This window comes from Xiphophorus maculatus, chromosome 22 (genome assembly GCF_002775205.1).
Source record: "Xiphophorus maculatus strain JP 163 A chromosome 22, X_maculatus-5.0-male, whole genome shotgun sequence".
Lineage (NCBI taxonomy): Eukaryota > Metazoa > Chordata > Actinopteri > Cyprinodontiformes > Poeciliidae > Xiphophorus > Xiphophorus maculatus.
The window spans coordinates 26,447,560-26,470,010 of NC_036464.1; the positions used below are offsets into that span (position 1 = coordinate 26,447,560).

The following is a 22,451-nucleotide window of genomic DNA, read 5'->3' on the forward strand; positions in this document are numbered from 1 at the left end:
CAGCCGAATCTTTACTGACTCTGTGTGACATTGTTTTTTTACACTGTCATCTGTGACAAGGGCCATTAATGTTCACTAGGAAGAAATCCCTGAAGCACGGTGTCAGAATATGATGGACAGCCTTCCCAGAGGAAAGGAAGCTGTTTTAGAACCGGATTAAAGCCTGTGGTAAACAAAGCACATATGAGTGGGATGGTGCATGTCTGCACACTTGAGGAACCGTACTGTATGGCGTCTTCTACCCTGGCCTCACGTGACTCCGACTCGTCTTCATTGTCTTATTTTTTTCTCTCCTCTCTTTAATCTTTTTTCTTTTCCTTTTCACTCACTATCTTCTACCTTTCTCTCATCCCTCCCCCCGTCCCCATCTGTGGGAAGCTGCCATTGTGCGCATGTCGCAGATGAGTCAATTTGTGGAGGCAGGACGCGCACACGCTCTCTACCCGCGCGCACATCCTGTCTCCCACGAAGGCATCTGTTTCAGTCTGTCTCTCCGCGAGATGCAGCACCAACAGAGGGGAGAGGGGGAGACGACGAGGCCGGAGAGGGAGGGAGACAGAAGAAAGAGAGAGGTGTGAGGAAGGAGGAGAGGCAGAGCTAAGAGAGAGAGAAAAAAGGGACGGAAATAAGAAAAGAAAAAGGAGTGAGCGGAGAAGAAGCGGGAGGACGGCGGGATGCGGCTGTAGCAGCAGAGCTTGTGACTTCTGAAGAGTTTCGCCTCGGAGATGGTTTAGACGTATCATTCTGGCGTGTGACTCTGAGCATCTCCAGCGCGCGAGCGTGTGTTTGAATGTGTGCCTGAAGCCATGGCGAGTGCTCAGCCGGGGGTCCACGCACTGAAACTCCAGCCTCCCTGCGTCTCACAAACCCTGAGGAACGGAAGCAACTTCATTAAATGGGATGAGGTAAGAATGCAGACCCTCTCTCCCAGTACCCCTATAACCTCCTTAAGTTCTTTACATGTCTTTCTCCTATACGGTGGGGAATTGAGTACTTTATTTATGACGTGAATCAGGTTTTTCATTGAATCCAGTCCAAGCGAATTAATATGGAGTGTGAGAAAAATGAGGAGGAAGAGGAGGAAATGTGCCATGTTGTCAGATGTGTTTACTGTTCATTTGTTGATTGAGCTTTGGCAGTAAGTACCTGCGTGCGCCGCGCCAGATATTACTGATGGTGTTAACTGCATTTACAGTCAGCTACTGTTTGGCCACCTGTTGGTTCAGAATCCATTGGCATGTCTTTGAGTGTGCGTGTGTGGGGGTGTGTGTGCGTGGGGGTGGGGGTGTGTATATATACATGTATACACACTCAAATGTTCTCCATGAGCACCATCAGCTGTGTAAGTGTGGATATTAGTAGAGTTATGCCTGAGAGTGTGTTGGTATTCTGAAGTATATAGCCTTGACAATGAGGAAAAGCGTGCTGTCCAGTCACTATGGCAACTGGTATGGCTAGCAACATCCTAAACTGATATGAACTGTTTATATATATATATATATATATATACATATAAGCCAGGAATCTTGGACCCCCTGACAAAAAATTAGATTGCCCCCCCAACCCCCCTGCTCAGCTGCTGTTACAATTTTTTGAGTCTATTTGACCCATAAAAAGCGTCACAATTTTAAAGACTTGCAGCTGCCTTGCTTTCTTTGGTTCAATACTGATAACTAGCACAATATTTACTGCTCATGAATTTTACATCTAACAGTCCGCATACAGTTTGCGAGTAGGTTGCTTAAATTTTTTCTATTAGTTTTAGATTACTGAAATATCTCTCCCCACTAGCAACAGTCAAAAGCAACTTGCAAAATATAGATGAAGCAATCCAGACAACAACAGACAACTATGTGGTTGCATTTTATTCAAGCTGCAGTATACGGTATAACTTTAATAATAAAAAAAATGGTTTTCTCCATATTTGTTAAAGCTGTCATCATGTCAGATAATCTGTGAAAACTATCAATCTCCTCCACCTCCTCCCTGAACTATTACTGGCTAAAGTAATGCACCGTTCTGACCAAAAACAACCAATCAGAACAAATAGGAGGGTCTTAGTGCTGTCAATCAACCTCATTCACTCACTGCTAAATGTGCTAATGGTGGAGAAACGACATATCATTACAGGAAACTGTTTATCTACCGTCATTGGTAGCTGTGCTAACTAGACTGAGCATTCACAACAGGCTATGCTAGCTGCAGCATAGCACAGAGCCAGGGGCAGGGAGGATGAGCAGCCAAATGAGATTGTGATTGACAGCGCTAAAACTCTCCTGCCAGTGACTGGTTGTTTCTAGCACTAGGAGAAGGCAGAGCAAATAGATTTTTCACAGATTATCTCTCATTCCGTACTGTCACAACATAATGGCAGTGTTAACAAATATGTGAAAAATTTTTTTATATAAAAGTGACATGCAGCAGCTTTAATTTCACTTAGGAGAGGACAGGTCAGGAGGGACATGGGTTAGAGCTGCTGACTGGCTCATCTGTTGTTAAGTGGTAAAAGATACAAGGGACAGGTTAAATATATTAATATGTTGGTAATTCTTTTCTTTAATTCATTAAATGCTTGTGAAAAAAAGGCAAACAGTAGTCCGTAGCTAAGCTAACTATGCTAAATGGTTGATAATCTCACAGTCTACCCACCTCTCGGAGAAAAACTGGGTTATAAATTGACACTTTTACCTTTTTCTCTCTCTCCCTCTATTTTTTTTTTTTTGAAAACCTGATTTCATTATTTTTCTTAGCAGCACAGTAACAGGCACAGCCTTTCTTGTCTTGTACTGACTGCTGCTGAACACAGTCAACGCTCCAAGCAGGAACGAACCATTTCATGCAGATCCAGGGAGGTTCAGGGCAAATATACTGTAGATGTGTGTTTTTTGGACTGGGAGTGGGAACATAAAGTTTTTACTGCTAAAAACAATCTTCGAAAACACAGTATGATTAATTTTGTAATTGACAGGGCCCCAATTTTTTGTTTTATTTCTATGAACAAAAAATAAATAAATTGTGGAGGGCCCCCTGTCGGTCAGGGGCCCTTAGAATTTCCATAACCTTGTGTTCAGGATGCTGAAGTATTTGATATTATTTTGCTATCATCATTACAACAGTTGGTTTCTACTTCCTCTTGTAGGCAATGCTGTGATTGGCTAAGAGGCTCCAAAAGCAAATAACATGACCTTTTCAAAGAACGTCCTAAATAATTTACACATCTCCCAAAGCTCAGCTATATAAATAACTTGACTGGAGATGCACTCATTAGAGTTTTAGACAATTTACAATCTCTGCTGTGTTTTTTGTAAAATGTTGACTGATTTATATATATCGATATATGATATACGTTTCATATAAGAACATATATAAAAAAAAAAAATAAATAAATACATATATATATATAAAGGTAGCTTTGACAATAAGTAAATATATAATTGGGGCCTGCCATGCAAAGCAATGGCAGGAACCTATTGCTATTGTCGGAGAAAGTGTTTCTTTATTCTTTATTTTTCTTCCGTAACCGTTAATGCGGCTCATACCGCTTGGTGCACACCTACAAATGAGGTATCAAAACCTGCAGAAAATTCACGCCATTCCAGCTATTACTTCTGGTGGGATTTGGGCTTAACGTGGCGACATAATTCGCAAAAAACTACGAAAAAAACCCCATTATAAGTCAATGGGAAAAATCCTAGAAATACCCTATTTTTGAGGATTTTCTGTGTCGTCACAAATTCACCTAGAAATGCCATTCAAATTTCATTTTGTAGATACGTCTGTGATCTCTTCGAAAGTGAAGACGGCTCGTCGATACCAGTTACGGTTTGTCCACAATTTGCCTCTAAGCGACCCAAAGTTTCTCATTTTTCTTCAAATTAGAGTGACAGCCCATCTCGGTTCATATCTGGGCACAACATTTCTTTCTCTCATCGCTGTAAATGCTCTGAGTGAGGTACAGATATGAATCTCGGGACTATCGCAGAAGACACATTGAACTGTCATACGCTTAAAACGCTTTTCGAATATGTATTACGGTTCCCGAACAAGAAGGATTTGTTTCCAATGCTTTTTTTCAGTAAAGTGTGTTTGCTCAAACACACTTGTGTGTTTGAGAGCTCAGAGCTCACAGCTCACACCTGCTGAGACCATTATTTACCATAGCAACGGAACTCAAGAGGCTATTGGCTGCTCATTAGGACTACAAAAACGCATCACTGTAGTTCTATCTACCCTCAGTTGAAACAGATCAGGACTGAGAACTGGCCTTTAGAACTACCTGCTGCTATCGGCTGTATATAACTGATTTAACTCAGTAACTGTTACACATGGGATTAGTTTTAAACTTTAAAATTAAGCATACTGAAAATTTCAAAATAAAAGCCTTGAATATTTTACATGACGTAATTGCTCTTTTTGGCCGTATATGACTTTTTCATCCAAAGCAATGTTACACATGGGATTAGTTCGGAACTTTAAAATGGAGCATAATAATAATTTCAAAATAAAAGCCTTGAATATTTTTACATCAGGTAATTGCTGTTTTTGGCCGTATATGACTTTTTCATCCAAAGCACTGTTACACATGGGATTAGTTTGGAACTTTAAAATGGAGCATAATAATAATTTCAAAATAAAAGCCCTGAATATTTTTACATCATGTAATTGCTCTTTTTGGCTTTATCTGACTTTTCCATCCAAAGCACTGTTACACATGGGATTAGTTTGGAACTTTAAAATTAAGCATACTGAAAATTTCAAAATAAAAGCCTTGAATATTTTACATGACGTAATTGCTCTTTTTGGCCGTATATGACTTTTTCATCCAAAGCACTGTTACACGTGGTATTAGTTTGGCCCTCTGAAATGAAGCATACTGAAAATTTCAAAATAAAAGCCTTGAATATTTTTACATCATGTAATTGCTTTTTTTGGCCGTATATGACTTTTTCATCCAAAGCACTGTTACACATGGGATTAGTTTGGAACTTTAAAATGGAGCATAATAATAATTTCAAAATAAAAGCCTTGAATATTTTTACATGAGGTAATAGCTCTTTTTGGCTTTTTTGACTTTTTCATCCAAAGCACTCTTACACGTGGTATTAGTTCGGAACTTAAAAATGAAGCATACTGAAAATTTCAAAATAAAAGCCTTGCATTTTTTTACATCAGCTACTTGTGTTTTGAGCATTATATAACTATTTTAACCCAAGGACTATTACGCATGGGATTAGTTTGGCCCTTTGAAATGAAGTTTAACAAAACTTCCAAAATAAAAGCCTTGACAACATTTTAAATCGTACCGAATGGTGCACGTCCGCCTCACTTAACGTTCTTGCGGTTCTCCGCGTGCCACTGATTACGTCACGGCGTTCTTTAGCGTCGACGCCGATTTGTGGCGTGACGACGCCGGGCCCAAACCCCACGGCCGCGCCTTGGCAGGCCCCGGCTAAATTTCTTCCGAAATTTTCTAGTTTTTTAAGGTAATCTTTAGAAGCAACATTGAAATGAATTCAAAAATACTTTTTATTGAATTTTCAAAGAGTGGGTCATGGAGAGTGCTGGTATGTGGAGGAACAATCTTGGGTAGCTGTCAGTTTTGCAACAAATCTGTCGAAGCCTCAGACTGACGACTGTTGCTGTATGACAATCATTACATGCTAACAGCTCAATATCCCAGCAACAGAGACGATATTACACAGTAACGTGTCCTAGCACAGCTAATCCACCTCATTTACTTTTGCCGCTGCAATTTAAATCTGTCTGGCCCTATGGTTAGAAAGATGTTGAAGTAGGGAATAAAGTCCTTGCCCTTTTTGGTTGATGGAAGAGCCTCATTTTCAACTCTTCTAGGATTTGGTCTACATAATTACAACTGTCCAAATGTAGAAACAAGAAAAAGTAAGAGCCACCAGAGAGAATCACTGGCCAAACATGCAGCTCTGCAAACAACAAACTAAAAATTTGTTTATTTCTTAATTTAAGGATCCCCATTAGTCTCTACTACAGTAGAGACTTCTCTTCCTGTGGTCCACATCAACATTACTATAAGAATCCTTTACAAACACTCCTAAAAAGACATAAAAGTATTTCTTAAGACACAAAGTTAAATTAAGAACAAAAAATAAAAGAATAAAATCTAAATTAGCTAAGCGCATTTAACATGCTAATTCTTGCAGTGAGAGGTCATCACTTTATTACATAAGGAGATGATGTGACATCTCAGTGTGTGTTTATGTGAGTAGGAATGTAGACGCTGCTTACAGATGCTTACTAAACAGCTTCCTTACATGTAAATGGTCATGGTCAATTTTTCTTCCTTTCTTTGTTCTTACTTTTTTAATAATAACAATTAATGCTGTGCTCCATTTGAAAATAAATTTTTATGCTAAATGCTTTTTATATAACTACACAAGAAAGAATAACATTTTTGAATGCAGATGAAGACACAACTTTTAATTTTTGAAATAACGACAAATAATTGTATTGTTCGTGGACAACACTAATATTGTCCACACTAATATTGTCAACAATATTAGTGTGGACAATATTAGATGTGCAGATGTGATTCTGCTGGATGTGATTCCAATTGGAAGCTGCCATGGGATGCTAACTGAACAGGAATGCGCTCAAATGAGTTGCGTCATCAGAAGTTTATGCTAGTTTCTAGTAAAATCATCTTCTAACACTGATGAGTCAACACAGTTTTGTGTCACCAGAGCAGGTGGACTGATTGCATAATTTGTATAGTAGTAAGCAGTGATCTGTGTGATGAGACACTTATCATCAGGATTTTTTAAAATGTTTCTTTCACTTCTGCAGAAAGGCTCCTCTTCTTGTCACTTGTCACTGACTCCATACATTTATATTTTTCCAGGATTTGTCAACAGTTACTCCAGTGACTCTACATGTGGATCCTCATGGATTTTACCTCTTCTGGACTGACCAAAACAAGGTGAGGAACCCACACTAATACCTGATCCAACTGATATAGAGCCTTGTCTATGATAGTCTGTTATTAAAGAACGAAAGGTTTTAAAATATATGTTTATGAGTCCTTAAGTCATCCTTTAATCATATTTAATCATTACTTTTGTTACTCATTCTTATTAGCTTAATTAAATGTAAATTGTATTCACAATCATTTTGGGCTTTTTTTAAACATTAAACAATTGAATATTACTTGTTCCTTACATAAAAAATCTTACATTTATTTTTCACACAGTTGCTGCAAAAGTAACGCAAAGGTAAAATTTTACACATGTAAAGCAGACTCAACATTTTACCATGTTACATATTTTAAACATGAATACAAAATAATGAACAGGACAATGTTTCAGGGTATTTCTGGGTCCATATATAAGCCCAAAAAGGAGACTTGTAGCTTCTGGCATGGTCGTTGTGAGTCTTTTACACCGTGTTCCAAATTATTATGTAAATTGGATTAAAGTGTCATAAAGATTACATTTTTTGTTGTGCTATTAAATTTATAGATGGTATTGTGTGTCAGGGTTCTTTAAATCACTATAATTAATTTCAGAGAGCTGGTTGATTAGTTTGTCTGGTGAGCTCAATTATAGGAAATCTGCTTAAGAAGGATGTTCCACATTATTAAACAGGCCACATGTTTCAAGCAATATGGGAAAGAGAAAGGATCTCTGCTGATGAAAATCATCAGATAGTGTAGTGCTGTATGACAAGATATGAAAACATTAGATATTTAACAAAAACTGAAGCGTTATCATACTGTGAAGAGATTTGTGGCTGATTTTAAATTCTTACCTTGATGTAGAGTTCTCCAAAGAATAATAATTCCTCACAGGGGCTTGATGTAAATATCCATGCATATTTAAATCAGCTTGTGCCCAGTTTGATTCGTGGATCGCGCGCGCCTCCTTTCACTTGATCTCTGAAGATAAACTTCAGAGATCAGCAGCGGCAGCTTGCGAGGCAACCGGCAGAGTCGCCAGCGGTGTGATTGGTCCGCGATCGCCCGGGTTAAAATGCATCAACGATAAACCTATCTTTTAGCAATAAATCTGCTCCGCCAGTGAAACGCTCAGAGAAACAGAGACACTTGTAATCTGGCTTTTCTTTTTCCAATTATAAATTTTTCTAAAAACAAAAAGGTGGGGGGAGCTTATAATACATTAGCAGGGGGGACCCTGTACTTATTAAACTGACTGGTAGCACTTACTGGTTTATTAAAAGAAACCTATAATAAATAAACAGTGCTTAGCCTGGTGTGGGCGCATTTAAAACTTTGTGGCCTGCCAAGTTCATAATACACTGGTAGAAATCCTGGACATTATGCACTTGTAATAAAACACCAATAAAAAAAAGTTTACTCTGAAAAAATAGGGACATGAGTTTGTTAACAGTGTTAGCATCCAGCTCTCTGTCTCTATCTTGTAAGCTACTAGTTCAAATGTGAAGAAACAAGCAAGACTAAAATGAATGTCTTGATTTATACAACAGATTTTCTTTCTAAAGAAAACACTTTTTTTTCACTGGTTGTTTCTAAATACTTGTGGCTGTGTTTGATTTGTTTTGGTATTGTTATCATTAGGACACAGAGTTGTTGGACCTGACCTATGTGAAGGATGTCAGAACTGGTAGAAGCACCAAACCTCCCAAGGTACCACCGACTGTTTCTTTCCTCTCAGCATGACTTTTTGTCCTGAACTGTATTTCTATTGCTATTTACTTTTGCATTTGAATTTTCTGTTTGTCTTTTGGTTCTCTGCTCCCCGTCAGTGACCTTGCCCAGTGAGGCTTCTGCTATTGTTGCAGAAAAGTTAATGTTTTATTCATTCATTTTTTATCACATTTGAAGTTAAATTCGCAATAACTCTTGAGATCGGCATACACATGTTTTTATGTTTAGTTGAATGTCTTTACTTACAGGCTAATGAATGATATGTTTGATTTTTTTTTAAGTTTTGTTATTTATTTTTTTTAACTAAATAGGCCATGTAAATTTTTACAACAAATGTTTTACCGTCCTATGTAGAGGGAACTTCTTCATTTCTGCTTAAGAAAAACATTTATTTTGGGTCTTTTGTATAATGAAGTTTCCAAGTAGTCTTGTAATAAAAGAACAGAACAATCATTAGAAATGTATTAAAATTTTTGTAAATCTTAAAAATAACATGTCAGTTTTCCAAATTTGTCTAATAAATGAAGTTAATTTGTGAGTGATTTAAAATATCTTTATTGCTTAAATGTTTATAGTAATCTTTCTAAAACCACCATCACCACTATGAATCCAATTCAGCTAAATCTTTCTTTCCGTGTCCTCTGACAGGAAGCCAAGCTGCGGGAGCTGCTTGATGTGGGAAACCTCGTTGGTCGGTTGGAGAACCGCATGGTTACCGTGGTCACCGCCTCAGACTTGGTCAACGTCAGCCAACTGAACTTCATCGCTTCGCAGGAGGACGAAGCCAAGGTAAAGAGCTGGTTCTTGCTTCTGGGACATTTAGGGATGATTGTGATGTTTAGGACGATGAAGATAAAATGTGTGTGCTTTTTTGTGTTTGTTTTACAGTTGTGGTGTGAGGAGGTGTTTTCTTTGGCTACTAACCTGCTGAACCACAATCTCAATAGAGACCACAGTCTGCTGAAAGCGTGAGGCTGGACACACACGCCCACCCCCGCATGCATACACCCCCGCGCATACATGCACTCCCACACACACATTACTGGAGAAAGTCAATAGATGGATGAAAAATATTTAAAAATTTTGTTAATAAAAATATTGCTGATGTGATATACTGTGGATAAATTGTGGGTGAGCTGATGTTCTCATCCTGTCACCATTTAAATCCTAGAGGCACAAAGAATCATTAAACTGGTTTATGACTACGCAAATTACAAAAAAGTGACATGAGAATTGAACCACTTTCTCTAGAACCACTTTCTATGATCTTAATATGAAAGGGAACCTCTTAGCAAAATAGTCCAATTAAAAAAACTTTTTTTTCTTTCTTTTATATATACAGTTATAGTCACATGTAGATAAGTTTGTAAACGCCATAAGTCATTAAAAATCCTGGCAATGACGGATGTAGAAACAAACATGAGATATATTCATAATGCAGCCATGATGGTAGTGCTCATCATCTGTCAGCCATCATAGTCTTATACGGGTGTTGGAGCAACAAGCCCCACCTACTTGGAAGTGGCCACATATGTAGCGTTTTGGGGGAATTGTAGTAAGCAATTTTACAGATGAGTTATGTTTCAACACATTGGAATGACACATAGATTCTTATGAACTGTGTGATGCTGTGAGAGCTCTGGTGGAGCCAGCTGTGCTTTGTCAGAAAAACAAAAACAAGCCATCATCCTCCTATCACTTCCTGTCGTCTTATTTGCTGTTTCTGCCGGTAGTAACATCCTGCTGTTCATCACGTGTCTGGTGTGATGTAAAAAAAGTGTTTACCTTGCAGTTTTGCAAAATGCATGTGTTTTGATAAAGGCCATAAAAAAAAAAATCTCATCCTAGTGTCAGAAGTTTTTGTTGAGTTCGTTCAAAATTAGCTTGCTTCCATTAAGCAAATTTAGTTTTGTAATTTCAGTTCATGCAATTTTATATTTACAGTTACTGAAAACATGAAACTGGCATTTTCAAGAATTATGGTTTGTAATTTTCCAAAACGCCTGGTCTGTGTAAACACACAGCCTAAACGACAAATAAACCCTTTGCTCACACACCTTAACTCTACACAGCTGTCTATACAGCTACACATCTAAACTCATGCGGTTTTCTACATCTAACTGAAGACACAGCAACTTTAAGAAAGAAGGAAGTCTGGTTCAGATAAAAACTGAGCTGAACTCTTTGGCATTCATGCTAATTGTAACCTGTGATTGATGATGGGTAAAGACGGTAGAGACATACCCCAAAAGATTCAGCCGTAACTGCAGCAAAAGCTTATTCTGCAACGTATTGACTCAGGAGGACTAATACAATGACCTGTCACACATTTCGGACTGTCTTTTGTTGAAAAATGTAATCTCATAAGATCCCAACAGAGCATATTAAAGCATACAGTTGTAGCTCAACAAATTGTCAAAATGTTTCAATACTTTTCTCTTTGTTTCAGGTATGTCAGGCTAACTCTTCAGCCAAACGCAGAGGGAAAAATTCCTGTGAAAAAGTAAGACCGTCATGATTACTTTTGTCATCGTCAGTCCGTGTTCTGTGTCTGAACATTAGGCTTTAGGCACAGAGGCTTGTAAATGTGAAGAAATAGCCTGAGAAAATCTGCAGAGACACTCACAAACTTAAACTTTGCTCTTTCGTGTCCCTTGCTTCCAAGATTAAACCTAATTCCATGTGCACTTGGGGAAGCAAAAACAGGGACATTATTCATGGAGGTACCTAATTCAGCACTGACCTGGTAATCAACCGGTGCTGGAGTTATGAGGCACATAAGACATTGTATGAAGGAAAGCTGCTTTTTAGAAGCAAATTAAGGTCAGTTGGTGTCTTGGAAAAGTAGAGGAGGAAGGATGGAGTTCTACGAAATTCAAGAAGTCTAAAGATGCAAGATATTTTTCAAAAGGAACTTATGCCAGATGAGGAGGTAAAATAAAGGTAGAAGGGCTTTTATTGAGGTTTATTTAATTAACTTTGTTAAAGGTTCTAACTGAGGTTGTGCGTTTTTCCTGTTGCAGTATTGGCCGACTGTTTTCGTCGGACAGAAAGAGAATTGAGAATGCCCTCGAGAGCTGCAAGTTGCCATATGGACGGGTGAGCAGAAGTTTATATTATTAAAAGATGCAGTAAACAATAGATGAAGGTGACAGTGAAGATAACAGTTTCAGATCTTGAGTTCCCAATAGTAAACAGAAACAGTAGCAGACAAAATGCTAACAATTTGTAAGCACCATAAAAATACCGATGTTAGCTCACCGTTGGCTGCTACTGATGTGAAAGTTAGCACCTTCTTTGTAGCTTCCTATTGGCATTAAATTACAGAGCTAGTTCCATGGACTTCATTTGTTCCTCTGTCATTCAAAATCTAAATGACTTTGACAAATCCAAACAGGGATTCTCTTAAAGCGTACACTGAGGTTTATGAAACCAGAAACAAAGGATATCATTGGGATTATAGGGTCCATGGAAATGGAGCTATTCAATTTTGGACTGAAACTGTCCTGTTTTGTGTAGAAATAGGACCCACGTGCAAAGAAGTGGTAGGCCAGGAGAATAGAGGAAGTCTCTGAAGGAAGCACTGAGAGGCAGACTCTGGGGATTTCCAGTGTGAAAACTACAGCTGGCTGGAGGGTGCAGCAGGTGGCACACAGGCTCTGGAGCTCTGAAATGAAGCTTGGACTTTAGGGCACTGAGTTGAGACTTTGACTAGGGAGCACTATGAGGGTTCAGGAATGCTGAGTGTTCATGCACTCGGAGGTAAGGTTTGGGCTGTGAATGCAGCCTGAAGTTAAGGACTATAGGCAGTCTGGGGAGGCTCAGGTGATGAAGGGAATGACAGATCAACAGCCGAGGTTGGCTGAGGCTCTGGGATACACAGAGACTGTAGCCGGTCCACAAAATAATAACAACCCAAAAGAATCCAAATACAGAAACAGCAATAAACACCCACAGCTCCAGACAGAAACACATTTGACTTTAGCTGTTTTCCCCTCTTGATGTTACAGTTAAACCTGTTTCCGTGTCTTCTTTATTTGACCAGGGTGACAGCATCAAACTGGAGGACTTCACCTTGGATGTTTACAGGAACTTCTTGGAGAGTCTGTGTCCTCGTCCTGAACTCGGCAACATCTTCAAACTGCAGTAGGAAAACAGCATCCGCATCATTTAGAATTCTTTTGAACCTTTTTTAGTCAAGAAAATGTCTTGCTAGTATAATACTTGTGGGTGATTTTTATCAAGGTGTTTTGAATTTCCCAGTTAACAGTAGAAGAATTTTCTTGAGGAAAATAGCCAGAATCAAAAAAGGCTGAAGTCCTGTTTTTGAAGTAGTGTTTGATTTTTGATTCTTTACAAAAGGAATAGTTAACATGAGATCAGTAGGAAAAGGACATTTTAGCATGAAGAGTTATTTGGCCACTCTTGATGAGCTCCATATTTTTGCCCCATGGTTGTTGTGTGCTAAACTGACAGCGCTCCTTTCTGCAGAGGAGGCGAGGGTGGGGGAATGTCCATCGATCAGATGACCGAGTTCATCAACAACAAGCAGAGAGACCCGAGGCTTAATGAAATTCTTTACCCCCCTCTTCGCCCTGCACAGACACACACTCTGATGGAGCGTTACCAACATGACCAGAAAAATCTAAAGCAAGGTATACACAGTGTAAGCCTTCTTTATTATAAGTGATTGAGATATGTTTGAAACACATTTTGATGTCTAAATATAATGATTTAAGAGATAGCTTGGTGTTTACATATAATACTTTAGCTAAAATAAGATGTATAAATCTAACTATAGCATCAAAATGTTTTAATTAATATATTTTTGAAAATTCTGTGTTTAAATTACTTTAAAACAAAAAGCATGTACCTAAAGATTATTTGGGCCACCTCTACAGAACGTCAAGCCAGTCTCTGGCTCTAGAATGGGCCATTGGTTTTATTTTTTTTCTCCAAGGCCTTTTTGGTTCACCATAGCCTGCTCAGATCAATACAGTTTACAATTTGTGGCGCTTGGTGTCACCAGCTCTTACATTTTGTGTTTAAAACCAGAAAGACTCATCTCTATATAAATGATGGTTGGGCAGTTGTAATCTGGAACCTGTTTGCAGTTGTGACTTTGCTTGGATTCATCAACAGATGAAGATAATGTAGGGGATCCCAGTGTAGTAAGCGTCAACCCACTCTAACTGGTCTTAGCAGACTGATCAACATTTTGTATGTCAATGTATCCTGGTGATTGTCCTGCTGTTTTGTTGAAAACTTGTTGAAAACAATAAATATATATCTTAAAAAAAGACTCATCTCTAACAAGTGTTGCATCACTTTTGCAAAACATATTTACTTATCAAGGATAAGGTCCAGGCTAAAAAGCTTTGACCTGCCAGTACCAATTTCTACGGTGGCCTAGAAGGTTCAACAAAATGCAAAAGCCATAACAAAAGTTATGTTAGCCTTTTTGTACAAATTCCATTAGAGCATGAATTCCAATTTAGCTTGAATTTCTTTCTAGCATGAAGCTAGCATGACATCCTTTTTAGCATAATTTTATTTTTAGCAGATTTTTCTTTTTAGCATGAACGCCATTTTAACATACATTCTGTTTTAACTGCATATTAACAGACTCTTATTTCAGACCTAGCCACCAAGGTGCTAAAGCTCAAGTAGAGTGAAAGTTTCTTAACATATTCAGCACTGTAAAAAAATCATAAAGTTGTTTAATCATAAACCATATAGAGGGTTTTTAAGCCATTTTGCACACTTTTACAAAATATATTTTAGCACAAAATAATAAATATCTTTTCTCACTCATTCTAAATGTAACTTTTTTTTTTAACTTCATATGTTTCTCACTGTTATTGTGTGACATTGTGTTTTTGTATGCATGTTGTCTTTAGGTGTTATCTCTCTCCAGACTTTTTCCAGCTATCTGTCCAGTGATGAGAACAGTGTCATTCCTCCTGAGAAACTGGATCAGTCTGAAGACATGAACTTTCCGTTGTCGCAGTATTTCATCAACTCATCGCATAATACATACCTTACAGGTAAGCGACACACAACAAACACACCATATTAAAAACCCAACATACACGATAACAAACAATAACATTTGTCTTGTTGTTTGAAGAAGCCGCAGATCTAATTCACCGAGTATGACAAAATAAGCTGTAGGCCTGGCTAATGGTTTAGCAAGTTATTCATTTAGTAAATAGCTGACACAAACAGAAATTAAGAGCACAGACAAAAAAATTTTATTGTGTTTGTCCGCATAAACTATTGAACACAGTGACGTTTTAACTATGCAAACAAAGTGAAATATCATTCAGCTCTGGTCAGAAAACTATTGCAGTATTTCTCAGCGAAACTAAACAACAAACAAAAACTTGCCAATAAGTGGTGTTAATGTAGCATGTTATTACAGCATTAGCTAGTGAACAAAACCAGGCCTTTCAGCTCTAATGCCTTGTTTCTACTGATCAGTATGGCACGGATCAGTGCGATAGTTTTCCACCAGACAGCGCGAACCCAGCACATAGGATGTGATGGCAACAACAGTGATGAAAGTTAAACATTTTACAGGTGTCTTGTGTTGTGTCACTAGCCTGTGTGTGTACGACTGCAAGCTCAAAATTTCACATGCACATATTTTGCTGGTCGCTTGCCTTACTGGGATAACTGGCTCACTACTTAGAAGATAATTGGTCTTTATTAAAGTGACCCAACTTCAGAAAACACACACAGTTGATAAGAACAGCAAAGTGAAAAAAGGTTAGATGGTAGATGACACAAATCCATGTCCAGCAGAACTTTATTATTGCTTTTCAGCTCTTAGGAGTTAAAATCTCTGGTATGTTTTCATTTTGTCCAACATTCCACCTGTTTTTACACGTTTGTTGTCATTAGTCATGACTTCTAATTTCCCTAACACAAATGTTGTAATTTAGCTTAGGCAAACAGTATGGTGGGTCTGGCTGCCTGGGGTCAATGACAAGCTGTCACAGTTTTCTTTCTGTTTATATTCCTTCTACGTGTGTTTCAGCGGGCCAGCTGGCAGGAAGCTCCTCGGTGGAGATGTACCGGCAGGTTTTGCTGGCTGGTTGTCGCTGTGTGGAACTAGACGTGTGGAAAGGGCGGACCGCTGAGGAGGAGCCGGTCATAACTCACGGCTTCACCATGACCTCTGAAATCTCCTTTAAGGTTTGTCAGCCACTACTTGAAACTGTGAGATAAAAGCTACATCTTAAATGTTGTCAGTGGAAATTTATCATAACTCAGCGCATCCATTAACTACAGCTTAGTTAGAGATTTCAAGACATGGGAAATTTAAGCATATTATACAAATTTTAGACAGCGTTGAAGGCAAAGTTTTGGAAAAGCTATTCCAGACGTTTATTATTAGCCTCCATTAACCATTCATGCTTGGGATCATCATCTTGTTTTAACACCCAAATTTTATAATAGACACAGCAGGCTAACAATAGTCTTCTGGAATGCCTTGCCTAAAGCCCTAATCTGTACCATGTTGACAATTTTAGTGCTACGTGTTAATTTTTTACAACCACAACCACATACAGCCACAAGCTGATGTTTTTACTGAAATCTTATATGATGAAGAAGTGAATTTTCATTTCATTCATTTTCATTCTCCTTTACAATTAAACATTACCTTTAATTGTAATTGCTGGACCAACACGACATTACCTTGTGTCGGTCCAGCTCCTAAGCAATAAGATACATCTTATCAATGTCTTATCAATGTTCTTGTAAAGCACCATGCCATGAGTCCATGCCAGGAAATCAACCAGTTTAAATCAACACTGCCAATTTTGCCAAGTGATTACATTTCCTGTCAGAATTGTCCCTAAAAGCTTGTTGCTGGCTGCAGCCAGCATGTGACTGACTTGTCAGGCTAAGTCTCAGTCACGTCTCTTGTTGCCGGGCAATGCACCAATGCTGGCTGGGTTCAAACCAACATCTTAAACAGATTTGACATTAAAGCAATTGAGTCAGCTTCACTGAAATCTAATCCATGTTAGAACTCGTTTAGGCTGTTTTCCTGCATACCCTATTTGTGAAATGGATATCTGGCAAATCAACTAAAGGATGTTTTTTTTTTTATTATTATTTTGTAGGAGGTGATTGAAGCCATCGCAGAATGCGCCTTTAAGACTTCATCTTTTCCTGTCATACTTTCATTTGAAAACCACGTCGACTCGTAAGGACTTTATTAACACATACACTCATCAGCCAGTTTTTCTTCCATAAACCTTCCTATCTTGCTTGCAAGAATCTATCAGAGGTGTTTGGCATTGGATTACAATAGACTCTTTATCATGTTAAATCCCTATTCTTCCCATCCTAAAACTCTCTTTTAAAGTTGCCTTCACCATGTGGAGATGCCAAATTGCATTGAGATACCACCATATGGGTGGTTAATTTTTGGATGCAATGTCCAGCCTTTCTAGTCATATGGCCAAACAGAGATTTAAAGGAGTGGCAAAGACAAATGAGGTGGATTAGCAGTGCTTGTCAGCAACTGATAGTAACTGTGTTTTTATTGACCATTTGACATTTCAAAAATAAATTTGCTTAATGGAAACATGCCAATTTCCCAAAAAACAACCCTCTTGTTTTTGATGAGAGCTTTTGGTGCTATGATGAGTTTTTTTTTTTTTTTTGGTCGGAACAAAATGGATTTATTTTACAAAACTGCAATGGAAGCACTGTTATCGCATCACGTGTCACATGATCAACAGCCGGAGGTTGCAGCTAGTGCAAACCATGACGAGGACGACGACAGGAAAAAGTTGGAGGATGATGACATGTTTTTAGTGACTTATTACGTGAACAAACTTATTCACTTGTTATTTTAATTGTGCTTTATATTTAATTGCAAAGGTTTTGCCCACATTGGTAACAGAAACACAGCTGCTGTCTTAATGTGAAATATTGTTTCTGCTGCCTAGATTTTAATCTGTTGGCATGCCATGACAGCCATGAGATTGTCATACAACAGTCTTCAGTCAGAGGCCTCTTCAGAGTCGTTGTAAGACTGACTGCTACTCCAGACACTTTATGCCCACAGCATATTTTAAGACACTTGGACGATATGAGTTATGACATTTAATTTTCCTTTGGTGTAGATAAATTGTTTTTAAATTGAATTGATCTGCTTTTGAACTGGTGTACCAGGTAAACTGGCTGGTGAATGAATTATATAGAATATATTATTGTTGAGATAAAATGTGTAAATATGTCTCTATGTGTTTTCCAGCTTGAAGCAGCAGGCAAAAATGGCCGAATATTGTCGCTCTATTTTTGGAGAAGCGTTGCTGATCGATCCTCTGGACAAATACCCTGTAGGAAAATGCAGAACGTTGTTTCATGCTGTGATTTTGAAAGTAACCCTGCACTGACCGCCATTCTCTTTCGCTTTTTATTTTTCCCCACATTTTTTCCGTGTCTGCAGCTGGAGGCGGGCGTCCCTCTGCCCAGTCCTCAGGAGCTGATGGGCAAAATCCTCATCAAAAACAAGAAATCTCACAAACCCACCAACACCGCCGACACCAAGAGGCTAATTGACCAGCCTGCCAATCAGAGCAATGAACCAGTGTCTCCTAGCAACAACACGGGAGGTATGACACAAAAACAATAGACTCAGAAATTCACATGAAACATGCTCAGCTGTGACAGTCAAAGGAAAAAAAAAGGACAATCATTTACTTTGGGATTTGTGATGCTGCATCATCTGCAGGAAGACACAAAATGTCAGAGCCTTCAGGAGTCAAATTAAAATGCTTTTTGTCCCAATCTGTGGAGTTGTTTTCACATCCGTCCTTGCAAATATGAGTCACTGCTATCGTTCAGGAAAGGTTCAGCGACGGAGCCGTCCTTAGAAGGCAGAGACACAAAGCAATTTCATGTGTGTGTTTTTTTTTTTAATGATCGGCTGCTTTTACGAGGCTCATGTGTGTATCTTAACCTTTTAGCCAGAGTGAAACCTCAGATGTCTTTACATTCATACCGCTGCATCTCATCAGGGATGCCTCAGTAATGAACAGACATCCCAGATGAGATCAGAAGGGCTGAACGCCAATTAAGAGAGAAGCGCAGAGAGAAATTAAAAGGCTGTATTGACATGTTTGGCGCCCAGGTCCTTAAAAACATTTTCTGGGACCGAAGATCCCAGCCATGGTTTAGAAGGCAGACCGAGATTTCTTGCTGAAATTCCTCCTCACAGAGCGCTTTTTAGAAACGAAAGAAATAGTCTGTTTTCGTCTGAGAGCAGCTGCAGGGTGTTTGCTCTGATCTTTTGGTTTGTTGCTTGAAAAACAATTTGCTACAACCAGTAACTTCAATGCATTTCATTGGGATTTTATGACTAAAAATATTAAAGTCCTTTTTTTGTGAAGAGGCTCAGTCAGACTGGATGAAGAATACTGCTACAAATTCTCAGTTGAATACAGATTTGGGCCATCTGACATGTTCTGGTAAACATCTGCCAAAGTCTCAAGTTTTTCATTCAAAATTCTCCTGTTTTTGGCTCAGTCAACTGGAGAAAAGCATCAAAGCATCAGCTACCATGTTTCAACATAACATATGTTCTTTTAAACACAGTTATTTGCATAGAACCGTCTCCAGAGTTACCATGGATTTATTGGCTGCTTTTTTGACTTATGCTCTTCTTGCACCGTCTGTCAGTGCAGATGGATGGTCATTTCCTGGTCAGTTGTGCTAAACTCTATTTTGTTTTCAGGTGATGCGTTGTAACCAAACACCGCTTAAAATTTCTCCAACACTTCATCTCTGACCTGCCTGGTGTGCCCATTTACTATTTGCTTGCACTGGTTTTTATTTATTAGCGTTTTTTTTAATCAAACAAAAAAAAGCATCAGATTTTTTATGTTAATAAAAATTAGGGTTGAAACTTTAACGTATTAATTTTGATTCATTAATTACATAGATTTTAAGGTGTTACAAATTGACAAAGATAATTAGTTGCTTTTCTTCCAGCTAGAACCTTTATGCTGTTAGCATGTTTCTGGTACATTCGTTCATCTGACAGACTAACAACATCCACAAATAGCAGCAAGAGAAAGCTTCTTCCCTTGGTCCACTGAGGGTTCATTTGTGTTTCAAAAGACTTTCTGATGAGACGCTGGAAAAATCTATGGTTGTGTTCAATTTGTGCTACATGGAGTAAACCTACCAGCAAAGCTGATCTAACTGAAAATAGCATCTCAACGCTAAAATGTAGGAGCAGCACAGTCATCCCCAACACTAATCTCCACATTTCTAAAGACGTTCCACTCACAATCAGAAGTTTGTAAAATCTAGATAGTACTTTGCACCAATCTGATGGTTAAATAACCTAAATAATAGATTGAAAACAATAAATATCTTTCTTGTTGAGCTCATACGTATGTTAATTTATTTAATTAATTAGCATCAAAATAGTTTTTGAATTGAAAATGTTGCTTATTTTGTCGAAACATGGTTTTCTATAATTTATTACAGCTTCTGTCATTAACTCAATTACAAATTTCACGTTTTGACATTTATCCTTTTTTCTTCTTTACAATTTACACAACTGTGAGTTTGTCTGTCGCATAAATCCTATTGAAATGCAGTGTAGTCCAGCGTTTGCTTGTGCAACAAAATGTTGGAAAGTCCAAAGGTGTGAATACATTTGCAAGACCAAGATTCAGTGAGAGCTCTGTGTTGACTCTAATTAAACTACGATGTGCAGTGAGGCCGCACATCCAGCCTCCGATGACGCATCTGCCTCGTAGCCAGCCGGCTTCTTTCCTTCCACGGAGTCATGTTTCATTCTAGTTCTTCTGTAGAAATGAGATGGGATATGGAGATGATGGTGACTTATTTAATTTTAACAGACATGGAGGCTGAGAGTGAGGAAGATGATGATGATGAAGATGATGATGGTAAAAAGGTCAGTGGGGACGTTTTTAAAGAGCTGACAGAGGGCCACCCTCACCGCTGTCAGCCTTTGTTATCGTTCGCAAGCGATGTGTGCTTTCACAGCTTCGTTGGTCTGTTCTTACATGCTGGTGTCGCTGTTGATCTTGTCGTGAATGTTTGCTGTTTTTTTAGTCTGTTCCTTTTTTTTTTTCGCTGTTGTCCCCAAAGCTGCTCTTTATTTGTCATCTGTGCTGTTCTTGATGTGTCATTTCCCTTGGTTTTGGTCTTTGGTCAGTGTTTGGATGCTATCTATCTTGTACTGTTTCAGTTTTTAATTGAAAGACTTCAGCCCTCATCCACTCAGTTTGGCTCTGTGCCCATCGTTTGTACTCTTGCTCTGTGTTAGTGTCTGATTCACAAAGCAAATATCTCTAATAGTATGCCGGAGCAAACATGCAGTGATCAAGAGCCTCTTATGTCAGTTTCCATCTCTCCTGACTTCACAATTGATTGGACCAAATGCTTGCTGCATTTCCATTACAAATGTGTGCAACTTTGTCTATATTTCGCTAATTTGGAAAGGACACATCTTTGCACTCACACCATTTCCTTTTAATAAGAAATGCAATTAATATCACATGTGAATAAGTTTGTTCAGGTGATAAGTCACTAAAATATATTCAGTGCCATGATCTTTCTACCACTTCCTGTCATCTTCTTCATGGTTTGTGCCAGCGGCAACATCCGGTTGTTGATGATGTGACTTGTGTGAATCAAAAGAAAAGAAAATTGCGAAATCCAATTTTGATACAGCCAAAAAAACCACACCTCCTCTTTGCTCCAAAACTTTTTATCAAAAAAGAGTTTTTTCAAAATTGATGTGATTCCATACAATGAATTTAATTTTGAAATGTCAAATTGCCCAATTCTATGGTCAATGGAAACACAGATATTGCTTAATCTGCACGTTACATTACATTTTTACAATATATACATACAAAACATCTGTTTAGAACAAATAATGTAAAACAAGATCAATTTAAAAAGCTGAACTCAACTAATATTACAAATGTTTTGCCATGTAAAAAACACAAAATACCAATTCTAATGACTGATGTTGTCATTAAATGGTTCAACCTCATGATGGCATTCATCCCCAGGTCTTAGTTGAGCTTGTTGAGATTTGCAATTGAGTTCAAATTAACAAAGATAACGATTGTCACTTCAGTATAGGACCTATTCAGAAGCCATGTTTTGCTGGACTTTATGTGCTTGGAACCATCGGCCTGTTTGGAGATTCAATGAACCCCAAGCTTCCTCACAGACACCATAGCATTTTTATGACTTGGGTCAAACCTTTTGGATTTCCTTTCTCAAGCTACTCAGTAGTTTTTTGAGCTCTGGTCTATTCCTCCTGCCAGAACTGGTGGAACTGAGTCAAGCTTGTTCTCCACTTCACTGACACACTCCTTTTTAGATCTGCCCACAAACTTTCCATAGGACTGAGATCAAGGTTTTGTGATGGCCACGACATTGACTTTGTTTTCCTTAAGCCGCTTTGTAGCCACTCTGGTTGTATGCTTACGGTCATAGTCCATTTGGAAGATAAATCTGCACCTGAGCTTTGAATTCCTGACTAATCTTTATAGAAGTTGTTTCAGTATTTCCCCATACTGTTGGGATGGTACAAGCGCCTGTTCAATGCATCAACGATAGACCTGTCTTTCAGGAACAACTGCGCTCCGCCGGCAAAGTGTGCAGCACAGCACAGTGCAGCAAAGACGCATTCGGTCCAGGGTTACTGGTGTATAACCTATTTAAATAAAAACAAAGAAGACTTGGGGGCAAGTAAAGCCTGGTGGCTTGCCAA

At 38.5% G+C, this 22,451-nt stretch overlaps 1 protein-coding gene across 1 annotated transcript in view; it reads left to right on the top strand.

The window, feature by feature from the left end:
* The first annotated feature begins 444 nt into the window (after positions 1-444).
* The window catches only part of LOC102217878 (1-phosphatidylinositol 4,5-bisphosphate phosphodiesterase beta-1-like), a 37,825-nt gene continuing 15,818 nt past the window's right edge, over positions 445-22,451 (top strand). The window contains exons 1-15 of the mRNA XM_023327758.1: positions 445-905; positions 6,878-6,955; positions 8,570-8,638; positions 9,308-9,448; positions 9,548-9,627; positions 11,109-11,162; positions 11,683-11,758; positions 12,705-12,805; positions 13,151-13,314; positions 14,560-14,706; positions 15,702-15,859; positions 16,795-16,877; positions 17,937-18,021; positions 18,132-18,297; positions 20,557-20,612. Of these exons, the coding sequence (XP_023183526.1) occupies positions 807-905; positions 6,878-6,955; positions 8,570-8,638; positions 9,308-9,448; positions 9,548-9,627; positions 11,109-11,162; positions 11,683-11,758; positions 12,705-12,805; positions 13,151-13,314; positions 14,560-14,706; positions 15,702-15,859; positions 16,795-16,877; positions 17,937-18,021; positions 18,132-18,297; positions 20,557-20,612 (1,557 nt within the window). The 5' untranslated portion in view covers positions 445-806. The remainder of the gene's footprint in view (positions 906-6,877; positions 6,956-8,569; positions 8,639-9,307; positions 9,449-9,547; positions 9,628-11,108; positions 11,163-11,682; positions 11,759-12,704; positions 12,806-13,150; positions 13,315-14,559; positions 14,707-15,701; positions 15,860-16,794; positions 16,878-17,936; positions 18,022-18,131; positions 18,298-20,556; positions 20,613-22,451) is intronic.